This window comes from Ochotona curzoniae, unplaced genomic scaffold (assembly GCF_017591425.1).
Source record: "Ochotona curzoniae isolate NIBS_2020 unplaced genomic scaffold, NIBS_Ocur_1.0 scaffold_3890, whole genome shotgun sequence".
NCBI classification, from domain to species: Eukaryota; Metazoa; Chordata; class Mammalia; order Lagomorpha; family Ochotonidae; genus Ochotona; species Ochotona curzoniae.
The window spans coordinates 32,324,198-32,350,785 of NW_024467115.1; the positions used below are offsets into that span (position 1 = coordinate 32,324,198).

Here is a 26,588-nt window from a genome sequence, read left to right on the forward strand (position 1 = left end):
GCTGTAACTCCAATTTTTATAAGACATCTGTGGAGAGTTAATTTAGAAAGGAGATGATTTCAACTCCATAACAAAAGCCCTGAATGAGACTAGCTCACAAAATTAAGACTCCTGACAACATTAATGCATATTTGTAAATGAAAGCAAAATGGTGATTCACTTCAATCCTACGGTCTAAAAAGAAAATTTGTCCTCTTGCACGTGTGTTAGTGCACGAAAGGGGTGTGCCTATTCATTGGATCTGGAGAAAAGATGATTATTTATCTCATGGCTTTAGGGGTTCAATGACATTATACCTCCATCTCAGTTCCTTTGAGCAGGGAAGAAGGAAGCAGCTCACATGTACAGGGCAGTTAATCACACATAAACAAGGAAAGCACGAGACAGAATGGATTGGTCCAGAACCAGGCTTCTGTGAAATCACCTAACAAGATCCAGTCAGGGTCCAGGAGAATTCATCACTTTCCAGGGCCTGTTTCCCAGGACCTGTAAGCCTCTGCCTAAGCTCCACCTCTTAAAGACCCGCAGCAGTTCAACAACACCTCAAGGAGGACCAAGCCTGTAACACAGGGACCCTTGTGAGACAGACCTCAGCTAAAGCACAGAAAATTCCCAAATATAAATAAATACAAGATGGTTCAGATTTAAAATATTAACTTCTGAAACACGATCTCTTTGAACTACTCTTTCATGTTATTCTTAGCGTTTCCACGTGTTGCAAACGAGACTTAGCAGGTGGCTGGTACACTAACTGCAGATGTCTCCGGTTGCTTTGGAACTCCGTGCAAATAGACTTGCAAACTGCTGTAACTAAATATCAGCATCCAGATCAATGATCTCACAGTTTCGCAAACAGATAAAACATTCATGACTCCTAGAACACTGGAACTGGGGGAAAAAAATGCTACAGATCATTTATCCAAACCCCTCCTGTCTACAAATAAAACTAAAACCTAGAAATGTAATTTTTAATTTTATATCTTTTTTCCCCAGGATAAAAATTATAGCAGTAGGGCCCGGCGCGGTGGCGCAAGTGGTTAAGGTCCTCACCTAGCACGCCCGGGATCCCATATGGGCGCCGGTTCTAATCCCGGCAGCCCTGCTTCCCTTCCAGCTCCCTGCCTGTGGCCTGGGAAAGCAGTCGAGGACGGCCCAAAGCTTTGGGACCCTGCACCGCGTGGGAGACCCGGAAGAGGCTCCTGGCTTCGGACCGGCATAGTATCGGCCCGTCGCGCTCACTTGGGGAGTGAATCATCGGACGGAAGATCTTCCTCTCTGTCTCTCCTCTCTGTATATCCGCCTTTCCAATGAAAAAATAATAAAAATAAATCTTTAAAAAAAAAAAAAAATTATAGCAGTGAATATCTTCAAATGTCTTGAATTCCTCCATATTGTTACAATAGTGCAGTTTATAACCAGTCATGATTCTTTTATTGCGGGTATGGACCATGCACAGAGAGTCCAGCATCTTATTGTCCAGACAAATTCAACAGTTTAATTGGGAGACCATCCTTGGTCTGAAAGTAGAACTGGCAGAATATCATCCCCTCCAATGAAAAGCCACTACACAATTTCAACAACGGGAAGAAACATGGAAATTTACAATATCATGAAGTTAAATGACATGGTATTGAGTGACCAATATGCTAGAAAATGCAAGTTCTTACCCACATCCTGTAACTACTTCATTGACATCTCAATTTTACCTTACATACAACCAGCTGCTATAAACCTTAAAATGGTTGTAGGGTGCTATTCAGCTGTCTCATCTCTATTTTCCTTTTTATATTTAGCAGCTTAGAGTATTCAAGCATGATTTTTACTGAACTTTGTGAATTTTAGGATAATCCAAGCTCTCCACCCTCTTTTTGAATGACCATCAGTGTTGCTCTAGAGACCCAAAAATTAGACCAGGTAGACAGAGACCAATAAGGAAAGCTTAGAACAGACAGGAAAAAGTCAGCTTGGATTCCCATATACCTTACTAGGTAGGACACAAAGATCAGTTACTCCTCACTAAGGTATTGAAGATTTCCCTGTACACCCCTCCTAAAACTGTTCTGCTCCTCAGTCATCAACATATGGCCTGTTGGTCATGGAAATCTGAACAGTGTGTGAGAGTCGGAACTAGGCTCCAGGTATCTCGCTGTAGGCTAACGATCTTCTGAAACATGTCCCTGATTTCCCAATAGAAAAAACCTCCCTGTTCAGTCCTAACTGGACACTAAGCGTGGACGGAAGAAATAGCAAAGCACCTGACTTCAAGCTTCTCTCTTTCAACGAAAATTATCTCCAGGCGGAAACATAATTAAGAAAGAATTAAAGGCCAATAGAGATAAACAATCTTGTTAGAGAGCCCTGAGGGACTCTGAATGAGGTCACATCTCCTGGAGATATTAAACCATTAAGAGAATGTATGGATGAAACACAAGCCAAAATCTCAGAAGCAAGGAAGAATGGGAGAAGGCAGGGCAAAGGCAGGCAGCAGCAGGTTCATGGGAACGCTGTGGCTACCAACTGCTCTGCACAGACCTCTTCCTATTAAAACGCATCTTGACATCATTTAGAGGGAGGCAAGATGCTTCTGTGATGATCTGTGCCACACACATCTTATTTTCTGAGAGAATTATTTGACAAAAGAATCAGGTTAAACAAGTACTAATAGTTTTTTGACAAGAGACTTGACAGACATATTGATTTATATAATACTGCAGTGAATTTAATGTATACAATACTATATGAATATAATATTATACTGACTAAAGTGTTAAAATGAGGTAGATTGTGAATTTTTACTTGTTTCAGATCTTAATAATCCCAATAATTGGGGGTATATTGAGTATCCCAAATGACAGGTTAAGGCCCGAAATACAAAAGGAGTAAGCCAATTTTACGAAAGAAATATGGTGGTCCACAACAGAGACTGCATGAGAATGGTTGTAGAATTAGAAAGCAAAACAGAAAAAGTTCTGGGAATGTTTATTTCATGGATAGCACACTACAAACCATCTTAACTATTGCATTTATGAATTAGTCCAACAGTGATCTAATATCTAGAAGTGAAGGAGTTGTAATGACAGCTCATTCTAGAAGTTGAGCAAGCAAATCACACTGAGACATGATTCAAAAATGGTGAATGGAGTTGAAAACAATTACACATGATTTCCTTGGGCTATACAAGATTCATCACATATTAAAGAAATGTGAATGAGAAATTAGACTTCTACAATGCAATCCTACTAATTACAGCAGAATATCAGAAATCATGGGAAAAAGAAAACTAAAGGGAAAGGTAGTTCCATATATCAAAAATTAAAAATTGTGATTTTTAAAAAATTAATTTATTAAAATACAATTGACACAAAAAGTATTTAAAGCATAATGAGTTGAGGATGGTGTGGGCTTTGAGGTACAGGCATCTCCTTTTCATAGGAGGTTTCTAATGTTAAAATGTCAGCATTTTACTCACAGAAGAAATTGAGGCAATCAGATTCTAATAGTGAAGAAATTGAGAAATGCAAATATTAATGTTGGTAGGTCAGGGAAGCAAATGCATGGTTATCTGAGTAAGAATTTCACTGTTTATATGATCTCTAGGCTTTGCAGAATATTACTGATACAGTGAAATATTAATGTGATCCATTTTGAAAAGTTATATAGGCACTGCTGGTAAATTCCACCTTTTTTGTTCTTGCTTTAGGGAAGGAATTGTGTGTTTGATTTTGTGTCTATGTTACATTCATACGCACTTCACTTTTTTGAATCAAAGCTATGAAATGTAACTGAGCATAAGCCCACTTTTTCTAAGATCTATTTATTTTTATTGGAAATTCAGATATACAAAGAGGAGGAGAAACAGAGGAAGATCTTCCATCTGACGGTTCACTCCCCCTGTGGCCTCAACGTCTGGAGCTGAGCCAATGCTAAGGCAGGAGACAGGAGCTTCTTTTTGGGTATCCCACGCAGGTGCAGGGTCTCAAGGCTTTGGGCTGTCCTTGACTGCCTTCCCAGGCCACAAGCAGGGAGCTGGATGGGAAGCGGGACTGCCGGGACATGAACCAGAGCCCATTTGGGACCCTGGAACATGCAAGGCGAGAACCTTAGCTGCTAGGCTATCACACCAGGACCTATAAGTCCAGGTTTTCAAGGAGCATCTTATAGCTTCTGGAGAATGCAAGTTTCATAGGCAGCTTTTTAAAAATCTGTTGTAAACCAGCAGTCCCAAAATGGCTATGAATATATTCAGATTCAATGTTTTAAAGGAATAACTGGTGTATGTCACAATACCAGATACTAACCAGGATCCTGAAGTAGTGTATACACCCTAGGTCTCACTTTTTCTTAATTCTTTATTTTTCAGGATATGGTTCCTTAGGCTCAGGGATTTCTCTTCCTACCCTCCCCGACCCTGTTCCCCAATTTTCCCTTATATTATAAAAATAGACTTTCAACAACAGTCACAAATCCATCATTCTACTACTTAAGTGTATCCTGACATTGTAGGTATAGACAATGGTAGAAAGTCCAGCATTCTGCTTTCGGGATATGTAAAACAACTTGATTGGGAGTTCATCTTTTACTCAGAAGTATAGGTGTAACTCCACTTCACATTACACTTTCCTCCAGATAAACGCATATAAACATGCTTACCAATATATCTATTGATTCTGGATTTCGCAAGAAGGTTTTCTTATATCAGAACCTCACTTCCTTTAGATAGATGATCTGGGGCTGATGTTGCAGTGATCAGACTAATCCATCGTAACGCTGGTGTCTCCTGATGGGCACCAGTTCACATCCCTGCCGATGGCCTGGGGAGCAGTAGAGGATGGCCTAAGTGCTTGGGTGCCTGCACCCATGTAGGAGATCTGCAACCGCCTCCCGACTCCCAGCTTTGACCAGGCCAGTCCTGGCTGTTGTGGTTCGGTGAGTGAACCGTAAATAAAGGTACTCTATGTGTGTCTGCTCCTCTCTCTGTATTTGTGAAGCCAACAATAAATATATATTTTTAAAATATGATGTAAATCCTTCAATACACAAATGAGATAAAAAAAATTCTGTATCTGAAATTGGAGCAGGTTGTGCCTTTGTTTGGTTTTTCACTTTTCCTGTGCATTTGTTTTGCAACTTGCCACTTTCTAGCTGTAATTATAAGGAAAGGAGTCTATGTAGCTTTGGGAAGTGTTTTTATCGAATTAAACAGCACATTGCTGAGAAAATGCCTTCTAATTGACACATTCTGTTGTTTTGAGTAAAGTACTTTGTAGAAAACAAATTTATTCTAAAAGGCACAAATTCTCAGCAGTGGGAAGCATATGAAAGAATGACTATAACAGTATTTTCTGGGAAACAAATGCAAATTAATAAATAGGGAGCCTGGCTAGAGGTGCCAGCTCCTGACCTTCCGACCACCACTCAGGTGAGCTTTGAGTCCAGCTCTTGCTGCAGGCATGTAGATTCAGAGTCAGGAGTTTCCTTGACTCGTTCCATTGCCCAGGAAATAAGAGTGCATTCTGTGTTTGACTACCTGCCCTGTTCAGGCTCTGGGGTCCAGCTCTTCTTCACAGACTACAGAAATAACCATCAAACATTTTACAAGACAGAAAAGAGTTAGTATTTATTATTGAGCAGAGTGTGTCCATATTAAAGGCAAGAGGAAGCATATGGAAACTCAAGACTGGATCTTTTGAACTTCCAGGTGATTCCTCCTCTGCTCGAATTCTCCCTTCCTGGACTGGTGCTGTGGATCTCAACACACTTATTGGGAACTTGGAAGCATGAATGAACTGCCAGTTACTTAAGTGCATGGCAACCTTTGCTTGTTGAGTCATCAACTCCAAAGGGAGGATGTGTGTGTGTGTGAGAGAGAGAGAGAGAGATTTTAAAATTACTATTGTCTGCAATGCTGATAACAGTTCCCAAGTCTGTTATTGATTCCTACTGCAAATTCATGCAGCATCAAAAATAGGAAAGAGCAAATGGAAGTAGAGGAGAGCAACTGAAAATAAAAATATTGGACTGTCTCTCCTTGCCCAGCACACTGGGTCACGTCGCTTCACAACTGAGGGCTTCTGCTTCCTTCCAGAGATTGATGGAATTGAAAATCATGTCTTAAATTCTCTCCAGTTACAAAAAAACTGCAGAAAATGCATACAGATCTTAATATAGATGGACACTAAAATCACCCTAAATAAGCTTTCATTTGAAATTTAAAAGCTTTTCCAACATTTTATGTTTTTGTTTTGTAAAAGCCAAAAAAATATCCCACAGAGGTTCTCTCGATGACTTCCTGTAAAAGTGATAGTCAAAAGGCAGGTTAACAGAAATGCATGTGGAAGGTTGTGTCCCTGTATCTAATATACGTATCTAAGAGTTGTTTCTAAAATTGTGGTTAGATCTACAGAAAGAGCTCTGCTGTGGTCATTGCCAAAGAAAAAAGTGTGATCTCAGAATGGGCCAGGCAGTTCAAAGACAGCAACAGATTTGTCTGTCACCATTCTGTTGGGCCGGACACCCAACACAGACAAAGTGACTCAGGAACAAGTAAAAACAGTTCACCATTCACAACACAGCAAACAGTTGGAGCATCAGCATGATAGCACCAGTCGCATTGACCCCATGTCTCACAGCATGACCCACAGTACCCCAACTGCTGTGCTGCAACTCAGCTAACAGTCCTACCACTAAGGATAAAGCATCTTTTGTAGCAAGCAGACACACCAATCCCCAAATCCAAGGATTGCAAAGAATCATGCTATTGTTCTCATATAGCCAGGCAATGGAGGACCTTGCCTGGCTATGTGACCAGCTTTGAAAGCAAATCAGGCAATAGATAATGTGGTCTTAGGGTTCATCTCAAGAAGACTGCTCAGAAAAGCTCTGTGGAGCAGGTCTCCCCGTGATTCACCTGTCAGCCCCGTATACTCTCAGAGGAACTTCGATTTTCATGTGATCATACAAACCCATTAGCAATTATACTGGATATCCTGAAAAGATCTAGAACCAATCTATTGTAATCCTGGATGAGGATTATCATCAACAGAATGCCATCTTCTACATGAGCTCAATCAATCAGTCATGCACTGTGGTATCCTGAACACAATGCACTCCCACAAAAGCTTACTTATGTATTGTTTCCATAGATTGCGTCTCCATACTGTTAGTTTTAATCAGATCACAATATGAACAGCTGGTGATCACACCACACTCACTGTTCAACCACAAAGAAATCTATGGACAATCAGCAATCCACATACAATGAAGAAAGAACTCAGATTGACCTGCTGATCTTGAATGCTTTGTACCATCTCATTAGCTCAATAGCTCAATCTAAGGATGGGTAGCCAACCTCCTCTTGAATTTGTGTGTCTTTCCAGACATAATGTTATTACGTGACATAGAACTGCAAGAAGTTCACAGAAAATAGAATCTAAAGATCAGCTTATTTTGGTTCAACAATGAAATAATACTTAGTTTTCTCAGAATCCATAACTGTATCTAGAAATGAAGAACGCAAAACGTACTGCAAATAACGGCATTGCTTTGCTTCTGAAATTTTAGCCAGATCATAAATGATGAGAGGGTATGGAGGCAGAGAAAGGGTCAAGGCAGAGAGAGAAACAGCTTGAGTTAAAAATGAGGTTTTTTTCAAAGGAACTGTCCAGTATGGCGTTCTTCTTCAGCAGTGGAAACAAAGACAAGAGCAGGTTGCTAATGGCACAGGAGGTGACTTGGAATCCTTAAAAAGATTAACGTCTTGGCCCTGAGAAAGCCTTGGAAGGTGAAGGATCCCAGATAGTGTTCAGCAAACATGTGCTGCAGCCCCAAGACTAAAATAGTCTCTGTTTCCCCTTTTTCTCTGTTTTCAGCTAGAAAATATCGAAGCAGAAACTGCTCCGCTGCCCTAACTGGATCTCATGGCATTCCAACCATCTCTTTGCTCCGAAGCCACCGTGTACTTGGAAGCAGGTCTCTGCCTGAGTGTTTAGGCAGCTCTGGTCTCCAAGGAAAGAGCCTGCCTGTGAGTTTATCAAAAGTCTTTCCTCTGAAAGGAAAATGATGCATCGTACCAATAGTCCAGCTGGTGTATATAATCATGAAAATGATTCCCAATGGGACCAACACACTCCATGCTCTATGAATTGAGATCATCATAGAAAGTGATCCATCTAGAGATAACCTGTTTTCAAGCAAATATGAATGACCTTGTCAAAGAGCAAACATCTATTGTTAGATTCACAATGGCAACACATGAAGTAAACGCTACCTCTGACCCAAGCACCTGGTGTGAATGTCCAAGTCTTTCTGGTCTTTTTTGTAAAGGGAATACATTGTTCTATTTTTGACTGATAGTGTTCATTTTTGACAGTATCATCTGGTTCAGACATCATTTTCTCCAGATTTCTTGGTTTGGTATCGCTTAGGGAAACCACATCTTTCTCACCCAGCTCCACAATTGCAAAGGAAGAAATTGCCACAAAGGACAATTCAAGACACAGCAGCGGGTCCCTTGGTTGCAGCAGGACTGATCCTAAGGCACCGCCTAAGTCCCTGACCGGGGCGTTGTCCATGCGTATTGCCCATGTGATTGGCTTCCCACTCCGAGCTGTCAAATTCCCTTTCTTCTTCACAACTATGTATTCACAGAACACAATAGTCATTCAATGGGCTACCCACTTCAGCCATGCAGGAAGTCACACACGGGAAGGTACTCTTCATATCTCAGTCACACGGTTCATTTACATGTTATTTTTTTAAATGCGGCTCAGAACATCCAAGCTTTCTAAATCAGCATGATAAAATGACAGATGTTTTATTGACTGAAAAAAGTTGAAAATTGAAACATATATATATATCAAGACCAATTAAGCTTAATCCCAAGACAGTAAGACTCAAGTGAACTTATAAAAAAAAATGTATCTATTTTTGGATTCTGTGTAGTGTCTTGGACCTGAAATATTAATAATCGTCCAAAAATTTTTCCAGGTTATGTTCTTGTAATGTCATCCCTATATTTTGGCCTTTTTTGATCTCTTCTAAATATCAAAATTTCCTAAATAATGTGTCAATCTTCTCTAAGCAATTTCTCTAAGGCAATCTTCCGCTCTTACTGTAAAATGCAGTAGACATTTGGCAATCACCCACTTTATTTGATCTACATAGACAAGCAAGTCGGCTGGCCCATGACAAACTGCTCTCACTCTGAATTTCTCTCAGCATTGATTAAATGAGTCAGATACATTTTCATTGTTGACAAAATACCTGCTTCCTTTCTGAGACCCTCAAATCAACAAGCTGCCTTACACTCACCTGGAAAAATCTGTACCCCTTCATCAGTCTAACTAGGTACAAATGTTTATGGACACCCAAAGGTAATATTTCTGGCAGCTCCACAGTTCAAAGTGAGTGAATTCACTGTCCCAGACCCAGTTGTCTACCATGATATGGAATCAACTCAAATATCCACGATAGAAGAAAAAAAAGATGTTTTTGAGTTGCCTTTTGATGATGTGCCATACTTGCCTCTAATAATTTCTCAGTCATGTCCCAGAATAGATGTACACTGTATTTGATTTTTTTTTTGACCAAAGTAGTTAAAACCAAAGCCTTAAAAATTAGAGTTTTAAACAAAAGTATTTGTACACATACACTACTGAAACTTGTAGAAAGAATCAAGGAAATGAAGAACAATAGGGGAGAATGAAACGTTTGTAGATAAGCCTTTGAGGAGAACTATTCTCCCTTTAATTTTTTTTGATGAGTTCTTTCTAGAGATGATATGAAAGTTCTATCGTTCCTAACATACTTTCCCAACAATCACTGTTCCTTCTTCATCACCACCTCTTTGCATGAATGAGATGGTCTGTGGTTGAGAACAAACCAGTCCTTATGCAAAATCTGATCCATCTTTTCCCCAAATGTCAACAAGCCTCTTCCTCACCATCTCTTAGATTACTCAAAATGTTTAATGAAGTGGTTATCTTAAAAGCAAGACATAATCATATGAATAATAAACGGGCTTTTAAAGGTTTTCATTCAAACCCCTTTTTATTGTGAATTTGCTGTAATTACCTTGCTATTCCACGGCAAACACGCAGGTAATCACTCTGAATCACTCTGAACTTAGGTGGGCTAAGTTCATATGAACTCTGAAGGAAAAGAAAATGCAAGGCTTTGTCCTTCCTGTTGTACCTCTGTCCTTTGTGGTATGATTTCTTCCTGAACTGGTATACAAATTGGAGATGTGAAATCTGGAAGAAGCAGGGTTCTTACTTGGGCCATTTGAAACCTTCCTCAATACCTAACAGAGGACAAAGGCTGTGTTAAGATAAACTCTAAAACAGACCTTTGAATTGAGGGAAGATATCTATTTTTTCAGATATTAAGATTCGTGTTGCTCAAACTGGTATCCATTCTCTTCCAACTATCATTATTATGTTTTTAAAAGTGATGCTAATAAGGCTCACTTAGCATAGTATATATAGTATGTATATCCATAGGATAATATATACATTTGGAGAAAAGATGGATCCATATTAACAACATTTTGTTTCCAGCTTTTCACAGAGTATGTGTTTAATCTCAAACTCCCAGGAAATGCAGAAATTCAGAAACATAGATGCAAAGCCTGATAGGTAAGTGCAGCTGATATAAAAACACCCCAGAAAAGATTCTCTGACCACACTTATTACGAAACATTCATAATGCTAATTCATCTGTACTTACATGTTTGAAAGCTAAAGTAAAAGCTTCCTGGTAGTGCTTAAAGTCACTGTACCACTGAAAAGACAGAAGCAATAAAAGGCCTGCCATGCCTTTCCTATCATGAGACAGTTTATACAAATCTATCTCCACTGTAGCATGTCTCAAGATGAAGTGGTCACTAGAGGTTTTCCAGGTTCAATCAGCCCTGATACCTGTGAGAAGCTGATACTATTTCTTGAAATTTTAGAAACATGTGTGTGTTGTAGCCAAAACAACACAAGGACAGGCCACAATAGCCTAAGCTCATTGGATTCTCAGTCGACCACCCATTCTTACCTATGATTGTACAGTTGTTGAGATTACGTAGAATAATCAAGCAATGGTTATTAGCAGCAGTACTATATTCTTCATGGAAACATTCATCAACACAAAGCAAGTGTCTTGAGTCCTTACTGCAAATTGCAAAAGCCTCAAGATTCCTGCCCGTATTCCAAGCATACCTACTCTCTGACAGGCATTGCTGCTTGGGGTTCAGGGGAAACAAACAGAATACTTCATGAATGCCTAATCCTTTACAGCCCTTAACACTGTGTTGTCCTCCTAATTTGAGATACTGCAGGATCCTTGTGTGACAATAGGACCTGCAAACTCTATTTAAGACCACTGCAATGAGGTCCAAACCAAAAATCAACCAAAACATCCAACTTTGAGACACCTCTTCTGGAACTAGTTAGACATGATTAGAAATAAGTCACACTCACATTATTCTTCAGTGTCATCAAATTTTAATAATTCAAGGAATTACTTACATCAATAGCTGTTCAAAACCAAAAGCTTCTCGCAAGTTCTTCTCATTGCTGTACTTTGAAATTACTTAAAAGCAGAGACAGATGAGTTAAGTTTATTTTAATTCAACCAATGTTACTGTATCTTAGACACTTGAATTACAAACATGATAGCATTGGCATTGAAATTTTTTTAAATATTTACTTACTTGTATTGGAAAGTCAGATATACACAGTGGACAGAGAGGAAGGTCTTCCATCTGCTGGTTCATTCCACAAATGGCCACAAGAGCTGGAACTGAGGCGATCCAAAGCCAGGAGCCAGCAGTTTCTTCTGGGTCTCCAATATGAGTAAAGGTCCCAGGGTTTTGGACCATCTTCTACTTCTTTTCCAGGCCACAAGTGGAGAGTGGCAGAGGAAGTGGAGAAGCTGAGACACAAACCTGTACCCATATGGAATCCTGGCACACGCAAGGCGAGGTCTTTAGCCACTAGGCTATCACAGTGGGCCTAGCACTGACTTTAGTGCTATAAAAAGCAAGTTAATGGCCTGGCATGAAAGCATTGTGGCTAAAGTCCTCACCTTGCATGCGCCAGGATCCCATATGGGCACCAGTTCTAATCCTGGCAGTCCCACTTCCCATCTAGCTCCCTGCTTGTAGCCTGGTAAAGCAGTTGAGGACGGCCCAAAGCCTTGGGATCCTGCACCCACATGGGAGACCCAGAAGAGCTCCTGGCTCCTGGCTTAGCATTGTTTCAGCTCCAGCCATTGCGGTCACTTGGGGAGTGAATGATCAGACAGAAGATCTTCCTCTCTGTCTGCATATCCACCTTTTCAATAAAAATAAATAAATCTTTAAAAAAAAGCAAGTTAAAACTAGATTGAGTTGTATTCTTAGAGAACATCTCAAATAACATTAAATAAACACTGCATCAGCATTTTAAGGAAATATCAAGTATTCAGGAATCACTAACTTTAAATATATCGAAAGAACTTCTTGAATCAAATATTTGAAAAGATGATTTTAGACCTTATGCACATGTTTGAAGAAGAATTCATTTTCTAGGGTTCTTCCCATCATACATTTATACAAATTTAATGCATAAAATATCTTTCAATTCGCCGTGCATTCCTAGATTTTTTTAGTAAAAAAGAACTTCATGAAAGTCTGTACTTTGGGTTAAAGTTGGAGAGGAAGCTAGAAGAATCTCCATTGCTTGTACACGTTAGGAAGAGTTCATCTCTGCATCTGGACCAACCTAGAAACCAGCACCTAGAGATCCAGTGACAGAAGCACTTTGCATTCCCAGGATTTATCCAAAGAAATTATGTAAAAATTGCTCAGTTGTTCTGTAGAGCAGGTAACATCTCCTCAAGGTTGTGAGTAGTCTATCGAATCTGTTAGTCCAGGAACAGAATCTATAGGAGGCCACAGTTGAGTGCAGGCAATTACATTTAACCTTTTACAGGTCAGTGTTTCAAAAAAGTTGTCTCTGCACAAGCTTGCAAAGCTGAACCAGTTACTTGTCAGTGTATAAAGTGAACTGTGTTGATCAGAACAATCCATAGTTTCAGTGTTGGTATGGGTATAGTTACAAGTTCAAATAATGCATCTTGACTTTTGCCTTTGAAAGCTTGGTAATATCTACTACGCCATGTAGGACGCTCATAAGTTTTATGGTAAATGAAGCCTCTCTCTGCACATTTCAGTGATTTGTTATCACACAAAGCTATTTTATGAATCAAATACAGCACGCTTTTTACCCTTCAGTCATGCACATTAAGTCTAAATCTATGTAATTAAAAAGATTAATTGCCTATATTTCAGCTAACCCTATTATATTCTAGTGACATATGCATCGCCTTGGGGCGGGGAAGTGTGTATTTGTTTTATGGTTTATGAGAGAATAGAGAGGCCCTTTCCATCTTGATATTCTCACAGAAATTATAATAGGAATCTTTAGCAACAAAAGCTGTTTCAGAAAGCATCATAAAAAATAGCTTGAAACATTTTTGAAAGAATTTAAAACTTAAAAATAAGTTATCACATTCCATTTGCATTCAAACCCATTAAGAGAATGTCCAATGTTTTAACTAAAATATGTAAATTTTTTAATTTAGTTAATATTAGCTACTAATGTTAGAAAATATTCTGGAAGTAATCAGAAAAGCGTACAAGATGCCAACAGAAATGAGAAGAGAGATGGTAGAGGCCAGAAAACCAGAAAATAGCAGAGGTTTCTATTTTCCTGAGTGCCTGGGTCAAACTGAACCTGGGTCAGAAATACAATGTTTTAAAATCCATAGATGTTGCTGCTAGGAGTCTAAAGTGTCCCCTGAGAGAAGGGATGTCATCTGTGAGCAGAATCTGAGATTTCTGCTTAGTCGCTTACCCAGTCTTGGAAATGTGTGGTTTGTTTCTGAGGTCTGGGTTTTGTTCACTGGTGGTTGTGATTGTTACTGAGCTCTGCTCAGATGCAACATTTTTCTCTTTGACATTCCACAGTTACAGAAGGAGAACTTCCTATAGAAACTGCCAGCACCTTTCATTTATGTCTCCTGAATGGGTTTCCCTTTGTGCTGACTGACTCAGTGTCCCCCTTCAAAAGGTCCCTATGCTCTGACTAAGGGAGCCACCTGCATTTCCCTGGCCTTTTGCAGGGTCTCCTAGTCTAAGCCCTTTTGAGTGCAGAACCAGTCACACTAGGATCTCCATTATCCTGAGCAGAACAGGAGAAGCATCAGCTGATTCTTGTTCTGCATCTCTGCAGGTGGTAAAACGTGATGCCGGAGTCTGCTCCTGCAGTTACACCAACAAAATAACCCAGCCTCCTCTTACTCTTCTGCTGTGATACAATTTGTTCCCATCTGCCCCCAAGTTCACCCTTGCTCTGACTCAGTAGGGAGCCACTGCAGATCTGCCGTATTAACTAAAAGCTCATTTGCTTTATGGAAATCTTAGGTACTTATTTCTTAAAGAAAAAAAAAACTGTAGGCCTCCTTCCCAGCTGGGTGCTTTCCATGCCAGCTCCGACATCCATGTAAATTAGGTTAAAATAACCACTTATTTTCAGGATTTATGAACTCAGATTTAGATGTGGTAATCTGGCAAATGTTTTCAGGATTGCACTGCTACTCATGAATCAATCATATAATGTCTGCACAAATTGGGATAAAACAAAGGGAAAAACCTGGATTCGCCTGAAGAGCGCTCAGTGTTCTGTGCTGGTGTATCAATTGGAGGAGCAAAAGGAAAATTGAGTCAATCCTGATTACAAGCCTGTTTTCCTTTTTGTAATAAACTCCTTCCAACTAAATCATCCATAATCTAATCCAAAAACACACTGATTCTGCAATTCTTAAAAATGAACAGTGATTTATTTAAGCAAAGTCCACACAGCAAGAATTTGGTGAACTTGAAGGCCTGGGGCAGTGCATTGAGGTTACTTTTACCTGGGTGTAGTTTGGTATATTGCCATGGAAGTGAAACATCTGTTTAGTAAAACACAGTGTTTCTCATAACAAGCCCAAAGCTTCTGTAGGAAATGGGAAGATCAATTTGTCTTATTGATTCTGAAGACACTTGAAGCAATCACGCTGCCCGCCTTCCAAATAGCTGATTTCTGCCTGAGAGACAGCTGAAAACGGAGTCATTATAAATACCACGAGACAAAATGATTCCTCATGCTTTCCATGGAGCTGACTGGCAAGAAAGGGGACCCGGGGACTGCCTGGTCACAGCTGTGATATTTTGACAGACCAGTTATAAGCTCCCTATTGTTGACAGTCGTTGCTGCTCTTGTTTTTCCTAATACACAGATGTCTTTGTGTGGGGGAAAAAAGGAACTGGCATTAGACTGGATCTAAAAACCTAAGCCAATCTGACCACATGATGTTAAAAACCATTGATGTTTTGACCTAAAGGCTGTATTTGTTATGCTTTGAAGTGTAACAGGGTGTGAAGCTGGAGGTGGCACATACCAATGCAATGCAATTTTCATGCTCCCAGTTCAAGAAAAATCCAGAAAGCAAAGTAACAATGCAAATGATTGTGTTACGTGAGCATGTTGTTTATCGGGCGCTCTGAAATCACCAGGAAAACAGTTTGGGCCATATTACTGAGACATACTGAGTCACCTCGAAGCCTGAGAAGCAGCTGACAGGCCGGACCACGGGGGGACAGCTCTGCAGTCGCCCAGGAACCAGAGTGTCTGATGTGGCTGAATATACAGCTCAGTGAGGGCCCTTTGGGTTTCAAGTTCACTGATAACACGTCCCGACACACTGCGCAGGTGCCTGCATGCACACACGTAGCAGCTAGTGAAAGAAAGCCTTGGAATTAAGTGTGATTACATGCACACTAGGAAGCAATCAACAAGAGTTCTCTGCTTATTTGAAAAGTTCATAGTCATTAGGTTCATTTATATTTGCACCCTGGCCATAAGCTGAAAATGAAAATTAGAACAGAGTCACACCTATAACTTCTCAATTTGAATCCACATTCATGCTCAAATTATTCATCAGCTTTATAGGAAACATAATTTCTACAGAAAAGTTTGAATTACTATAAAACCCATAAAATCCAAATCTGTATTTTAATACTAATAGAAAAATTTCTGTGTTAAGCAAAGCTATATGAATGGTAATATATATATCTCCATTACTTTAATGGAAATTAAAGGTATGTGAATATTCACATATATGGTTCCATTAATTTTCATGGAAATTAAATAAGAAATATATTAATATATGCAGTTTCATTATATACCAAATATATATGAAATTATGTGTATGTATGTGTACATAATAGAGAGAAATAGACATGTGTAATATATATGCACATATATACTAATTATATATATAATATATCATTATAAAAGGATACTTCAAAAGATTCACTTAAGATGGAATTTAAAATAATGGGCACTTTTCATAAACTTGCAGAAAATTCCTCATATATATCATTATATAGGAACCTAATTACCAATACAGTTGGAATCTATAAGGGAAATATGGTTGTGTGTTTATTTATGTGTATACTGAAACGAATGAGAATTTGTGTATCCATGTAAACTTGCAGAAATTAAAGAATTGTCAGTTTTCATTGCCATTTCACTGTCATCCTTCCTTTTTCAAGTAATTAGTAATTCTAACCTAAAATGGCAATTGAATTTGTTTTCATTTGATTCTAGAACACAAAACAGCCCATTTCAAAGTGAAGATTCATAAGAAGATGCTAAAAATATGCTATATTATGTTTAGGAGACAGACAAGTTTTAGAACGTGTGAGTCTAAACATTAAGTGTTGTTGATTTGTCATTAAACCTTTTCTAATCTTAATGACATACTCTGTTATCCAGAAACAGATTCCTTCAGAAATAAATGCACTACTTGTTTCCAATTACATTCAAAATCCAGCTAACTAATAACACTTAGCTTTAAAAGTGCAATGTTTCAGTGGGAGGGAAAAAAGCATGTATCATATCATTCTAACTGGGATTCTTTCATGGGCGTTTAAGCTAAAATGTAAACATAAGTGGAATTTTAAATTTTGTTAAACACAGCAAATTTGTTCTTGTTTTCTTAAATGCGTCTTGTTTTGTTGAGCGGCAAAGAGAGAGACAGAGTGACACAGAACAGAGAGAGCTCACACACTGGTTCATACTCCAAGTGCCCGCCAGAGCCAGGACTCACGCACAGGGCGGCAGGAGCCCAGCTCAATGAGTCATCACTGCTGCCTCGCATGGTCCCCAGGACCAGGAAGCAGGAGCTGGAGCTGGGGCCAAATATCACTACCGAGAACCCCGCGTGACAGCTGTGTATCCTGAGGGGTGTCTAATATTAAACTGAGCACCTAAACTGACCTTGGCATGAATTTAGAGCAATCCTCTGAAATTTTAAACAGATTTCTTCTTGTTCACAAATTAGGTTCCTTCCGAACAACAGAAATGGCGATAGAATGAATCACCCTGTCTGTGCTCTACAGGTTAAGTCAAACCTAATGTAAGCCAATACCCCATCCGTCTATCCAGAGGCTCGCTTTCAGGAAATCATTGACTCGTGTCCTGATGACCGGTACGTGGGTCCAGCTTCCATGGCAGGACAACGTTCTAGTTTACAGTGGAAGTCCGAACGTCTACAATCACACAGAAATGCTCACTGGTAGCAAGAAAAAAAAAAGAAGTCTAGAGTGGGTCATATTTCACAAAATTTGTGTTTAAGCAAATGAGAGCATAACTACATCGTTTAGCACGCAGTATAAAATCCAAAGATGGAACAATCAACACAGCATTGTTTCTTCTTTATGTTTTTCGCATTCTCCCACTCATCTGCCTTTTAAATCTGTTCTCCTAGGAGTATGTGTCTCACTGATGTACCACTACTGGGACGATAGACACAAACGCACATACTGCTGCTGGAGCAGTATATAAAGATGAATGTTTGCATTTTTTTTTCATTTTGATGATCTTTGGACTCCCTTGTTTTGTTTTCATTAGTGTTTTAGATCTTTCATAAATTATTTTTATTGTGGAAAAACACATGTCTTCTCTTGCAATGTAGACTAAGTGTCATGTCATAATTTACGTGTCTACGTTGGACTGGATGCTCAGATGTAGCTTTCGGAGGATTTACCTGCCAACGGACAATGTCTTTTGTACAGATCAAAATGTTAACCAGTGCATCAGACAGTAAGCACATCTCTAAACCGCTTTTATGTCATTCCTGCTAAACCGTTTAAGATTGTTCTACCTAAAATTATAAACTTTTGCATTGTATTACTGTTGGTGTGGTGGAATACATGGTGTTTTGACAGTATTCTGGTTTCCTTGCATGTAAAGTGTAATTATATATGACTAATAAAAACATTTAATGGTGATACAAATCTCAATCCCTGTTGTTGTTTTCTTATTCCCATGCAATATTTGACTTCTTTGAAAGAAATCATCTCCAGGTAAATATTGCAATGTAGGGGAAAAAAGCCCAAGTATTAGACAGGCAACTTTAATACTAGAAAAACACTTCAATCTATTTTTTAAACTGTAGTGTTCTTAAACTTCGACAACCATACTCATTAAGCTAGAACTGCCAATCCAAGCATATACACAGAAAAAAGTTTTCCTCTTCTGCAAATGCATAGCTGAAAATATGGGCAGATAAATTCACCCCTAGTTTTCTTAAAAAAAAAAAATGAGTTACTGGTGGCTTAAACATGGAGTTTGAAAGATGAAAATTAGAGCATGCTTTAAGTGTTAGGAACCCCAAAAAAAGTGTTATGTAAAGAGGGAAGGTGGATTTTAGGTGAGACAAAGAAAAAAATAAAAGAGAGAGTTCGGATCTCCACAATGGCCAGGGCCAAGGATAGGAGTTAAAATGTAGTCCAGTTCTTCCACAGAGGGGCAAGAATCCCAATTACTTCCATCTGCATCACCGCCCCCTAGTGTCTGCATTGGGTAGGATGCTGGGGTCAGAAGCCAGAGCTAGGAACTAAACCTGTGGATTCAAATGTGGGTTGTAGATTTCTCAAGCACCAGGTTGGAGAATCTATTACCTAAAATGTGAATTTCACCTTTGCAAAGTATTACCAGACTTAACTCCCAGTTTTGCTATTCTACTGCTGCAGTACCATACCTCTGAATGGTGTTCCACCACCGAACACTTGAAGTCCAATCATGCCCCGTAACAGCCAAGCGCAGGATGCTTTCTGTGAATCCACCACCGTTGTGGCTTTCCTTCTGACAATCACGGAGTCCTTGGTTGTTTTTGTTCTCATTCAAAAGCAATGCTGGGATGTACACAGCAGCGTGATGCCCGAGTAACAGCATTTTTCTAACGTGTGTTCCAACTGTGCCTAGTACAAGTAAAAAAAAGAAAATTACCCTGTTTTCTTCCAGAAGCTTTTGCCTTTCACAATCTATATCCTGTCCAGGAACTGTTTCTGTGTATCACTGTTTCCATATGGACAGTCAATTGACGCAGCAACCTTTATTGCAAAGATTCAGTTTCCTCCCTGCATCGTCCATCAGGTAGGCTGCCATTCAGCTAACCCCGTGTGTGCAATTCTGTTTGCAGCAGCCTACTTTTTTCCATTGGTCTACTGACATGATTTTAGAAACCGAGGCTTCATAATAACTCTTGGGTATCTAAAAAGATAAGTACTCTGAGTTCTTTATGCCCCCAAGAGACTTTGATGCTCTAGGTCACTGTACATTTACATATACATTATTTTGAGAATAAATTGTTAATTTCTCCAGAAAAGACCAGAGGGATTTTGATTAGGCTGAAAGTTGTCTGCTGCCAACGCCCTTTCATCTGATCGACTGGAGCACAGGCCTTGAGAGCGGAGCACAAGCAGTGCTTGAAGTCTGGCTGAAGACACATGTTATAGAACCCTGAATGTGATCCTTGATTCAGGGAAGAACAGGCAGTCCTCATCCCATCTGAGCAGGGCTTTCAGCTGATTAGATCTCTGAGAAGCAGCATACATGACAACTCCAGCCACCTAGATGATCACGTGTGGAGTTCTGTGCATCGCCAGGAGTGGAAATCGGTCATTTCTTCTGATGCTGCAAGCCAGAGGCTAGGTCTCAGGCTAAGCATTAAGAGGCAAAACGTCACCATTTGATAAAGACAGCCAGAACATATTCCTCTCATATACAGTGACATCCAATCCACCCTTTCCTCTGATAACTGAAAGAGAATTACCCTCTCTCAGTTAGTTTGTGCTTCCTGAAAAGACAGGTCAAATTCTACAGGTTGCGCAAGACACTGGCGACAGACATGCTGGCTCCAGTTCTAGAACTGTGCCCAAATAACCATTATCCCACTCCACCTCCTCCTCTTCCCCGTACCGCCCAGGCAGACACAGAACAAAGTCAAAATCAAAATGCTTGTCTCAGCGTAAAAAAAAAAGAAATCCTAGAGACCTAACACTTCCAGAGGTCACACCTCACCTCACAACAAAATACATACACACATCAGTCATTAGCCATTTGTTAAAAGAAATTCAACCATCACACCAACTTCTTCTCCTTGAATTTCTGACCCAGATAACACCACAAACCTTCCTGCAAAATTGCAGATAATTATTTGCCAGAAATTGACTAGTTGAGGAGTTCATTGAAAAACTGCACTTGTGCCATTAGGACAAAGGCCAAATGAAACCATCATTTAAGAAGTGAAAAATGAGAATAGAACCCAACTCTGTTGACAAAAAATAGAGAAACTGTTTCAATTCTGGTTCGTACTGGAAAAAGAAAATGTCAGTGTTTTATTTCTCACCCTTGTTCTATATGGACTCCTGGCACTCCCAAGGGAAGTCTTCTGGTTAACTGACCCTTGATCCATTTCTTCCATCAAATATACAGTTCACCTCTTGCCAGTTGCTTTTTTCTTTTTTTACCATATGAATTATAGGATTTGGAGATGTATTTGAAAAAAATAGATCATAGCAACTAGAAGCATGTAAGAAAGGTTATCTTCCATTCTTCAGAATATGAACCCATTGTGACAACTAATGGGCTTGATCTCTGCCCAGATTCAGGGGCAAATTCAGTTCTTTTACAATTTTTTGATACTACCTTCTCCATGCTGACAGACCCTAGAGCAAGCAAATACAAGGTTTGAAACAACTATGACTCAACTTCCCCAAGCCACTTGGGTCTCACGTACAAGCTTATAAACCTTCTCAGCTTGGCAGGAAGACAAGAGGGTCCCAAGGAATGAGGGTAGGTGCTGTGGAGCCAATTCAAACTACTTCTGGTTAAGCCTGGAATTTACAGTCATTCCTAGGCTGCTGATTTCCCATAAAACTAGATACGTGGCCCAGTGCAGTAGCCTAGTGGCTGGGATCCTTGGCTTGCACATACTGAGATCCCATATGGGCACTGGTTCTAATCCCAGCTGCCCCCACTTCTCATCCAGCTTCCTGCTTGTGGCCTGGGAAATGGCCAAAAGCCTTGGGGTCCTGCATCCACGTAGGAGACCCAGAAGAGGCTCTGGGCCCATGGCTTCAGACCGGCACAGCTCCAGCCATTTGGGCCACTTGGGGAGTGAATCAACAGATGGAAGATCTTCCTCTCTCTGTCTCCCCTCCTCTTTATATATCTGATTTTTCCAATAAAAATTAAAAGCTAGATATGCACACCATGAGCCTAAAATCAAAGCAAATATGCTGAGTATCAAAGTGGAGAATTTGATATTCAACATTCCCTGGAGAAGCATCATAGGACAATTTAAACACTTGCTGGATTTAACCTTTATGCTGCCGATTCTTTTCACCACTTCGAACTGCATGGCACAGTAGGAAAATCATTGTCTCTTTTTGAGCACTTAGCACCTATATAGTTGTAGTTCGGCTCTGCCCAAATAACCTTAGAAACACAGCAAAATGCCCGGATGCCAGGTTGGTCCCACAGGAATGGATGGATGCCTGTGTTGGGCTCCAGCTCTCCGAAAGGCATGAGAAGCCACGTCGAAGGAATCGTGCGTCCCAACCTGTCACTGGTGCCACGTGCCCAGGCAACCACCTCTCTAGCTCTCTATCGCCATCCTTCGAACCCCCATGCTGCCTGCAACCTCACTCCGTTTTAAGGCTGAACACACAATATGGTGTCATACATAGTGGCGTAGCAAGGTAAACCATCCATTTGGATGCTTGCAACGCATACCTGTGCCTGTGTTTGAGTCCCGCTTACCCCAAGCTGTTATCTATCTAATGTGCCTGGGAAATAGCAGATGATGGCCCAAGCACTTAAATTTCTGCCACCTACATGGAAGAATGTGGGTGATATTGGCTGCTTGCTTCAGCTTTGCTAGTGTGTTTGGCTGCAGGCATTTGGGGAATAAACCAGTAGATGAAAAATTTCTCTCTTCCGTTATTTTCTGCTTTTTTTCCCCCCTCACCCCTTCTCTTTTCTCTGTCTCTCCCTCATTCTCTTTCTGTCCTTCAAATAAGTAAACAGATTTTTTTTAAGTAACGATTTTTTTAACGTTATGCTCAAAGTAGGATAGAAGGAGAAGTAAGAGAAACTCCTATGGGAATTTATGCTATTAGACTACCCCTGACTCTCCTAGGATAACAATGGTATCAACTTCAGCTGAATAATCTAGAAAGAGATATCAGATATAGCCAATGAGTCTGCAGCTGAACTCATCAAAAATCTCTTAAACCCATTTAATACAGGCTCTTTTAAACAAATAGGACACCTCACAGCCGAAGCTGTCAGTCCCACTTCTGAGCCCACTTCTTCCACTGGCTGGCATCCCTACAAATAAGAGCTAAGACACATTCTGAATTCCAAGTACCAGAAAACAAACAAAAAACCAACATGTTCAACTCCTTAGATCACGTTCATTGGGAGAACAATGAAAATTTGAAATTTCTTTTCACAATAAAACCAAGGGATGTGGGTGACACTGTGGGTTGAAGGGACTGCAACCTCTTGTTGACAAGAGAAGAACGAAAAGTGAGCCAGGCAGGATTACACAGCTGCCCACACTTTTCTCTTAAGAAATACCCAGTACAATGTGGGCACATAGAGTGAGTAATGATAATAAGAATGTTCATCATGTTGTAATTGTTCACCAAGACCAAGCTACTAATGTGTCCCCCACTAATTATGACATCATATGGTTTTTACAATAACCTTTTCAGGACGTTTTGTAACATACCTGTTTCATGGATGAGACCTTGGGACCAAGAAACCACATTGTCCATGATAATCTAGCCAATGCATTGTTAAAAGGTGCTCATGTCATCTGCATCACACTTCTTCCAAAGATTATTCCAATGCCACTGAAATGCAAACAAAATCCATGATTTAAAAAAAAGGAGGCTGGCCTGTAGGCCAAGAGGCATTTACAGCTATGTACAAAGATGAAGAGAAATGCAGAGGAAGGAGAACATTTACTATTTTAAAGGGCATCTGTTGCTCCCAGGCATACTTGGTTTCTTGGGTATGTCTCAGCAAGATTAACAAATTATTTTGCATGAATTATTTAAAATCATTTTACTCAAATTTATTTTATATAAACATTTACATGCCCAATTCTCTATGCTGATTATTTTAGTTCCTAAGTTATAAATATATACATTTAAGCAGAATAAAGTAAGGAGCAATTCATTAGCAAGTACACTATACCCAAGGCCATAGTCAGAGATGTTGAAAATTCAAAATAAAGCACTCTGATATTTTATCACTCAGTTATCTTACTGATCAAAATGGAAGTGTGCAGTCTTTAGATATAGAAGGAGAACAGTAGAGTTTAAATCGAACAGAATGAGTCCATGTTTCCTGTGTTATAGACCTGGGAAAAAGCAATCACAGTTTAACCTCGGTTAATCTGGAAAGCTTCACAGAGGATATCAAGCACAGGGAAGAGGAAAGTGGAGGGAACTAGGGAAGGATGGATTCCAATGAGGCAGGTGCCAGAGGATGGCTAGCGCCAAAGGTGCTGACATCAGGGCTAATTCCCTTTAGAAAGACTTTACATTCATGAATGACATTCAGCATTCATTGGTGTCCAACAAGCACCAGGCATAAGGTTGAGCACTAGAATGGTAAATGTCAAAAGCTTCTTCTCCAAGGAATTTTGAGCCCAGGAAAATTAAGCAGACATCTACAAGACTAAGTAAAATCTCAGTGTTAGCATCACAGCAATTAGGCGTCAAGCTCCTCACGTCTTGTCCTTAACAGCACGTTATTAACATCTCTGAACTTGTTTCTGTCACTCTAGTAATTGATACACATATTAAAGTAGATAACATATGGAAATATTTCTGTATGAAAAACATTTAGAATACCTACCTATAACAATTATCCCCCTCATAGTCACTCATTAGACTCTACTGATTGCTTTACACTGACAAATCTTAGAACCTACACCCTGCTCAGATAAATTATATCAGGTAAGCATCTGGAGGCAGTTCCTGGTTATCAGCAATTTCTTTTAACTTGAAAGAGCAGACAGAGATAGAGATAGAATGCAAGGAGACATCTGTCCTTTGCTGGTTCACTCCTCAAATGTCCACGCATCCAGGCCTGGGCCAGAGTAATGCCAGGATCCAGAAATTCAAACTAGGTTTGCCACGTAAGTGTGTGGCTGGGTACCAAGTGCTTGAACCCATCACCTGTTGGCCCCCTTGCCATGCATTCGCATCAAGCTGTAATTGCAAACAGAGCCAAGATGTTAACACGGGAGATTCAATACGGAATGTAACCATTCTAAGAGACATCTGAATCTGGTCAGGTGAGTCCCACACAGGTGATTTCTGGGTTAAGCATATTGAAGACTTAAGTAGTTTTATCTATGTTTTTAAAGAGAAGAATGGATACAGTCATGCTAGGCCACCTATAGTTGATGCATCTCAAGTCTTGGCTAGAAAAGAATCCAGCAAAAAAGCAGTTCATATGCATGCCTAATATTGGAGAAATCAAGAACACAGGATAATGTTCCCATTCATGGTACATCTCAAAGCTGTAGAGGGCTCCTCCTCAGAATGCCTTTACTTTGGTGTTGCTTCTAAGAGGAACACAGTAACAATCAGAAAAGAAGAAGAAAAGTTGAATGTCTACAGTGCCACGAGGTAGAGTGGCCAATAGCCATGGCCGGTTGAGTGGTCTCACGTCCATGTTCACGTCTTCACTTAAGTCACTACCCTATCAAGACGAAACCCAAAAAGTTTTGGGCCCTGAGGATGCCCTTTTTAGTTTAATTTATTCCCTTTTAAAATATTTAGTTTATTTACTTGGAAAACAGAGTGACACAATGAGAATTACAAAGAGAAATCTTCCATCTGGTAGTTCACTCCCCAAATGATCCAAATGGGCAGGGCTGGACCAGACAGAAGCAAAGAGTTAGAATTAATCCACTGCCTTCCCAGTTGCAATATAAGAAGCCACAATTGGCTGCACTAGTGGCATCTTAACCTACTGCACCCCAATGCTGACTCCAGTTATTCTTAGGGAGAAAAAGGGCCTCTCTAATGCCCACGTAACCAGAACCAGAAGATTTTCATTATCTAACTTTTTTCAGAGAGGCAATCATAGGAAAAGACATTAAAGGTTCTGGAAAATGTGGATAGAACTGACATTACCCCCTAACTTGCATCTGGTCTGCAGAAAAAAAAAAAAAAATTGGCTCAAATGATTTTCATCTTCTGCAATGGATTTGAGAAAGATAAGGCTCTTCAGAGCAAAACTATCAGAAAGAGCGTTGATCCCATTAACCACAGTTCAAATTTCCAAGGGATGTTGTCTCCTGACAAAAATCTTAACTTGAACCAGTCTAATCAAAAAACATCAAGGAAGCAAGTGTATCCTTAAGATGATAAAACCAGTACAGAGGGCTTCCAGCATTGAAATTCAAGTCGCTCTGTGGCTGTGAGTCAGTTTGCCACGTAAAGCAATTAGCAATTACCGCCATTTATGCCTTGAATGGGAATCAGGAGCACTGGCACCCACTGACAGTCTGTCATTATTACAACAAAAGAACCACAGTTTTTATCCTCCCCAGAGGAAGCAAGACTTTAAGAACTCTTCAACTTTCAAACTCACATACTTACCAGACCTATGATTTATTTCATCATCAACCCTATAAATAATACAAAGTTTAACCTTCTATTTTTACGGAGCTGCTTGCAAACAGGCCTTCCAAGGTTCACAGGCATCCTCAGGAAGTGCCAACAGAGACTGAAAGAGAATTCACAGACCAATCAACCCACAGAGGACATCAAGTGTACACTCCCCCAGGTGAGACACCCTTTCTGCAAGCATCCCCTAACTGCACAGATGCTCCTTTAATATGCTCAAATCGATTGAAAAACTCCTTGTCACATGTCAATGTTAGGTAGCTTAGATACGTTATAAAAGTGAGACTAAATGAATATCCCTGGACAGACCCAGTCAGTGTATAAGGAGTGAAGTCAGAGACAATCTTGAATGGGCACTTGCTGGTGGTCTACCAGCTAGGATTCTGAACTCTGATTCCAGTCAGATTCACCTCCAGCTGCTACTGGCTGCCTGACTTGGGCAAAACATTTAACTACTTTGAGACTTAGTCTAGTTCTCTTACTTACCAAAAAAAGGATATGAGGCTCA

The 26,588-nt window shown here is 39.9% G+C and overlaps 1 protein-coding gene across 3 annotated transcripts in view; it reads left to right on the forward strand.

The window, feature by feature from the left end:
* Nucleotides 1–26,588, forward strand: part of OPRM1 (opioid receptor mu 1) — a 163,474-nt gene that overhangs the window by 47,069 nt on the left and 89,817 nt on the right. The window contains exons 5-6 of one of the 3 annotated variants that reach the window (XM_040965305.1): nucleotides 3,770–3,778; nucleotides 18,745–18,755. The exons of 1 other annotated variant lie outside the window; for it this stretch is intronic. Coding sequence is in view for 1 of the 2 variants with exons in the window: in XM_040965303.1 (XP_040821237.1) it covers nucleotides 7,869–7,907 (39 nt within the window). In the remaining variant the exon portion in view is untranslated. Of the gene's footprint in view, nucleotides 1–3,769; nucleotides 3,779–7,868; nucleotides 8,047–18,744; nucleotides 18,756–26,588 lie in introns of those variants that run through there. One more of the 3 variants, XM_040965303.1, reaches the window with a different exon arrangement.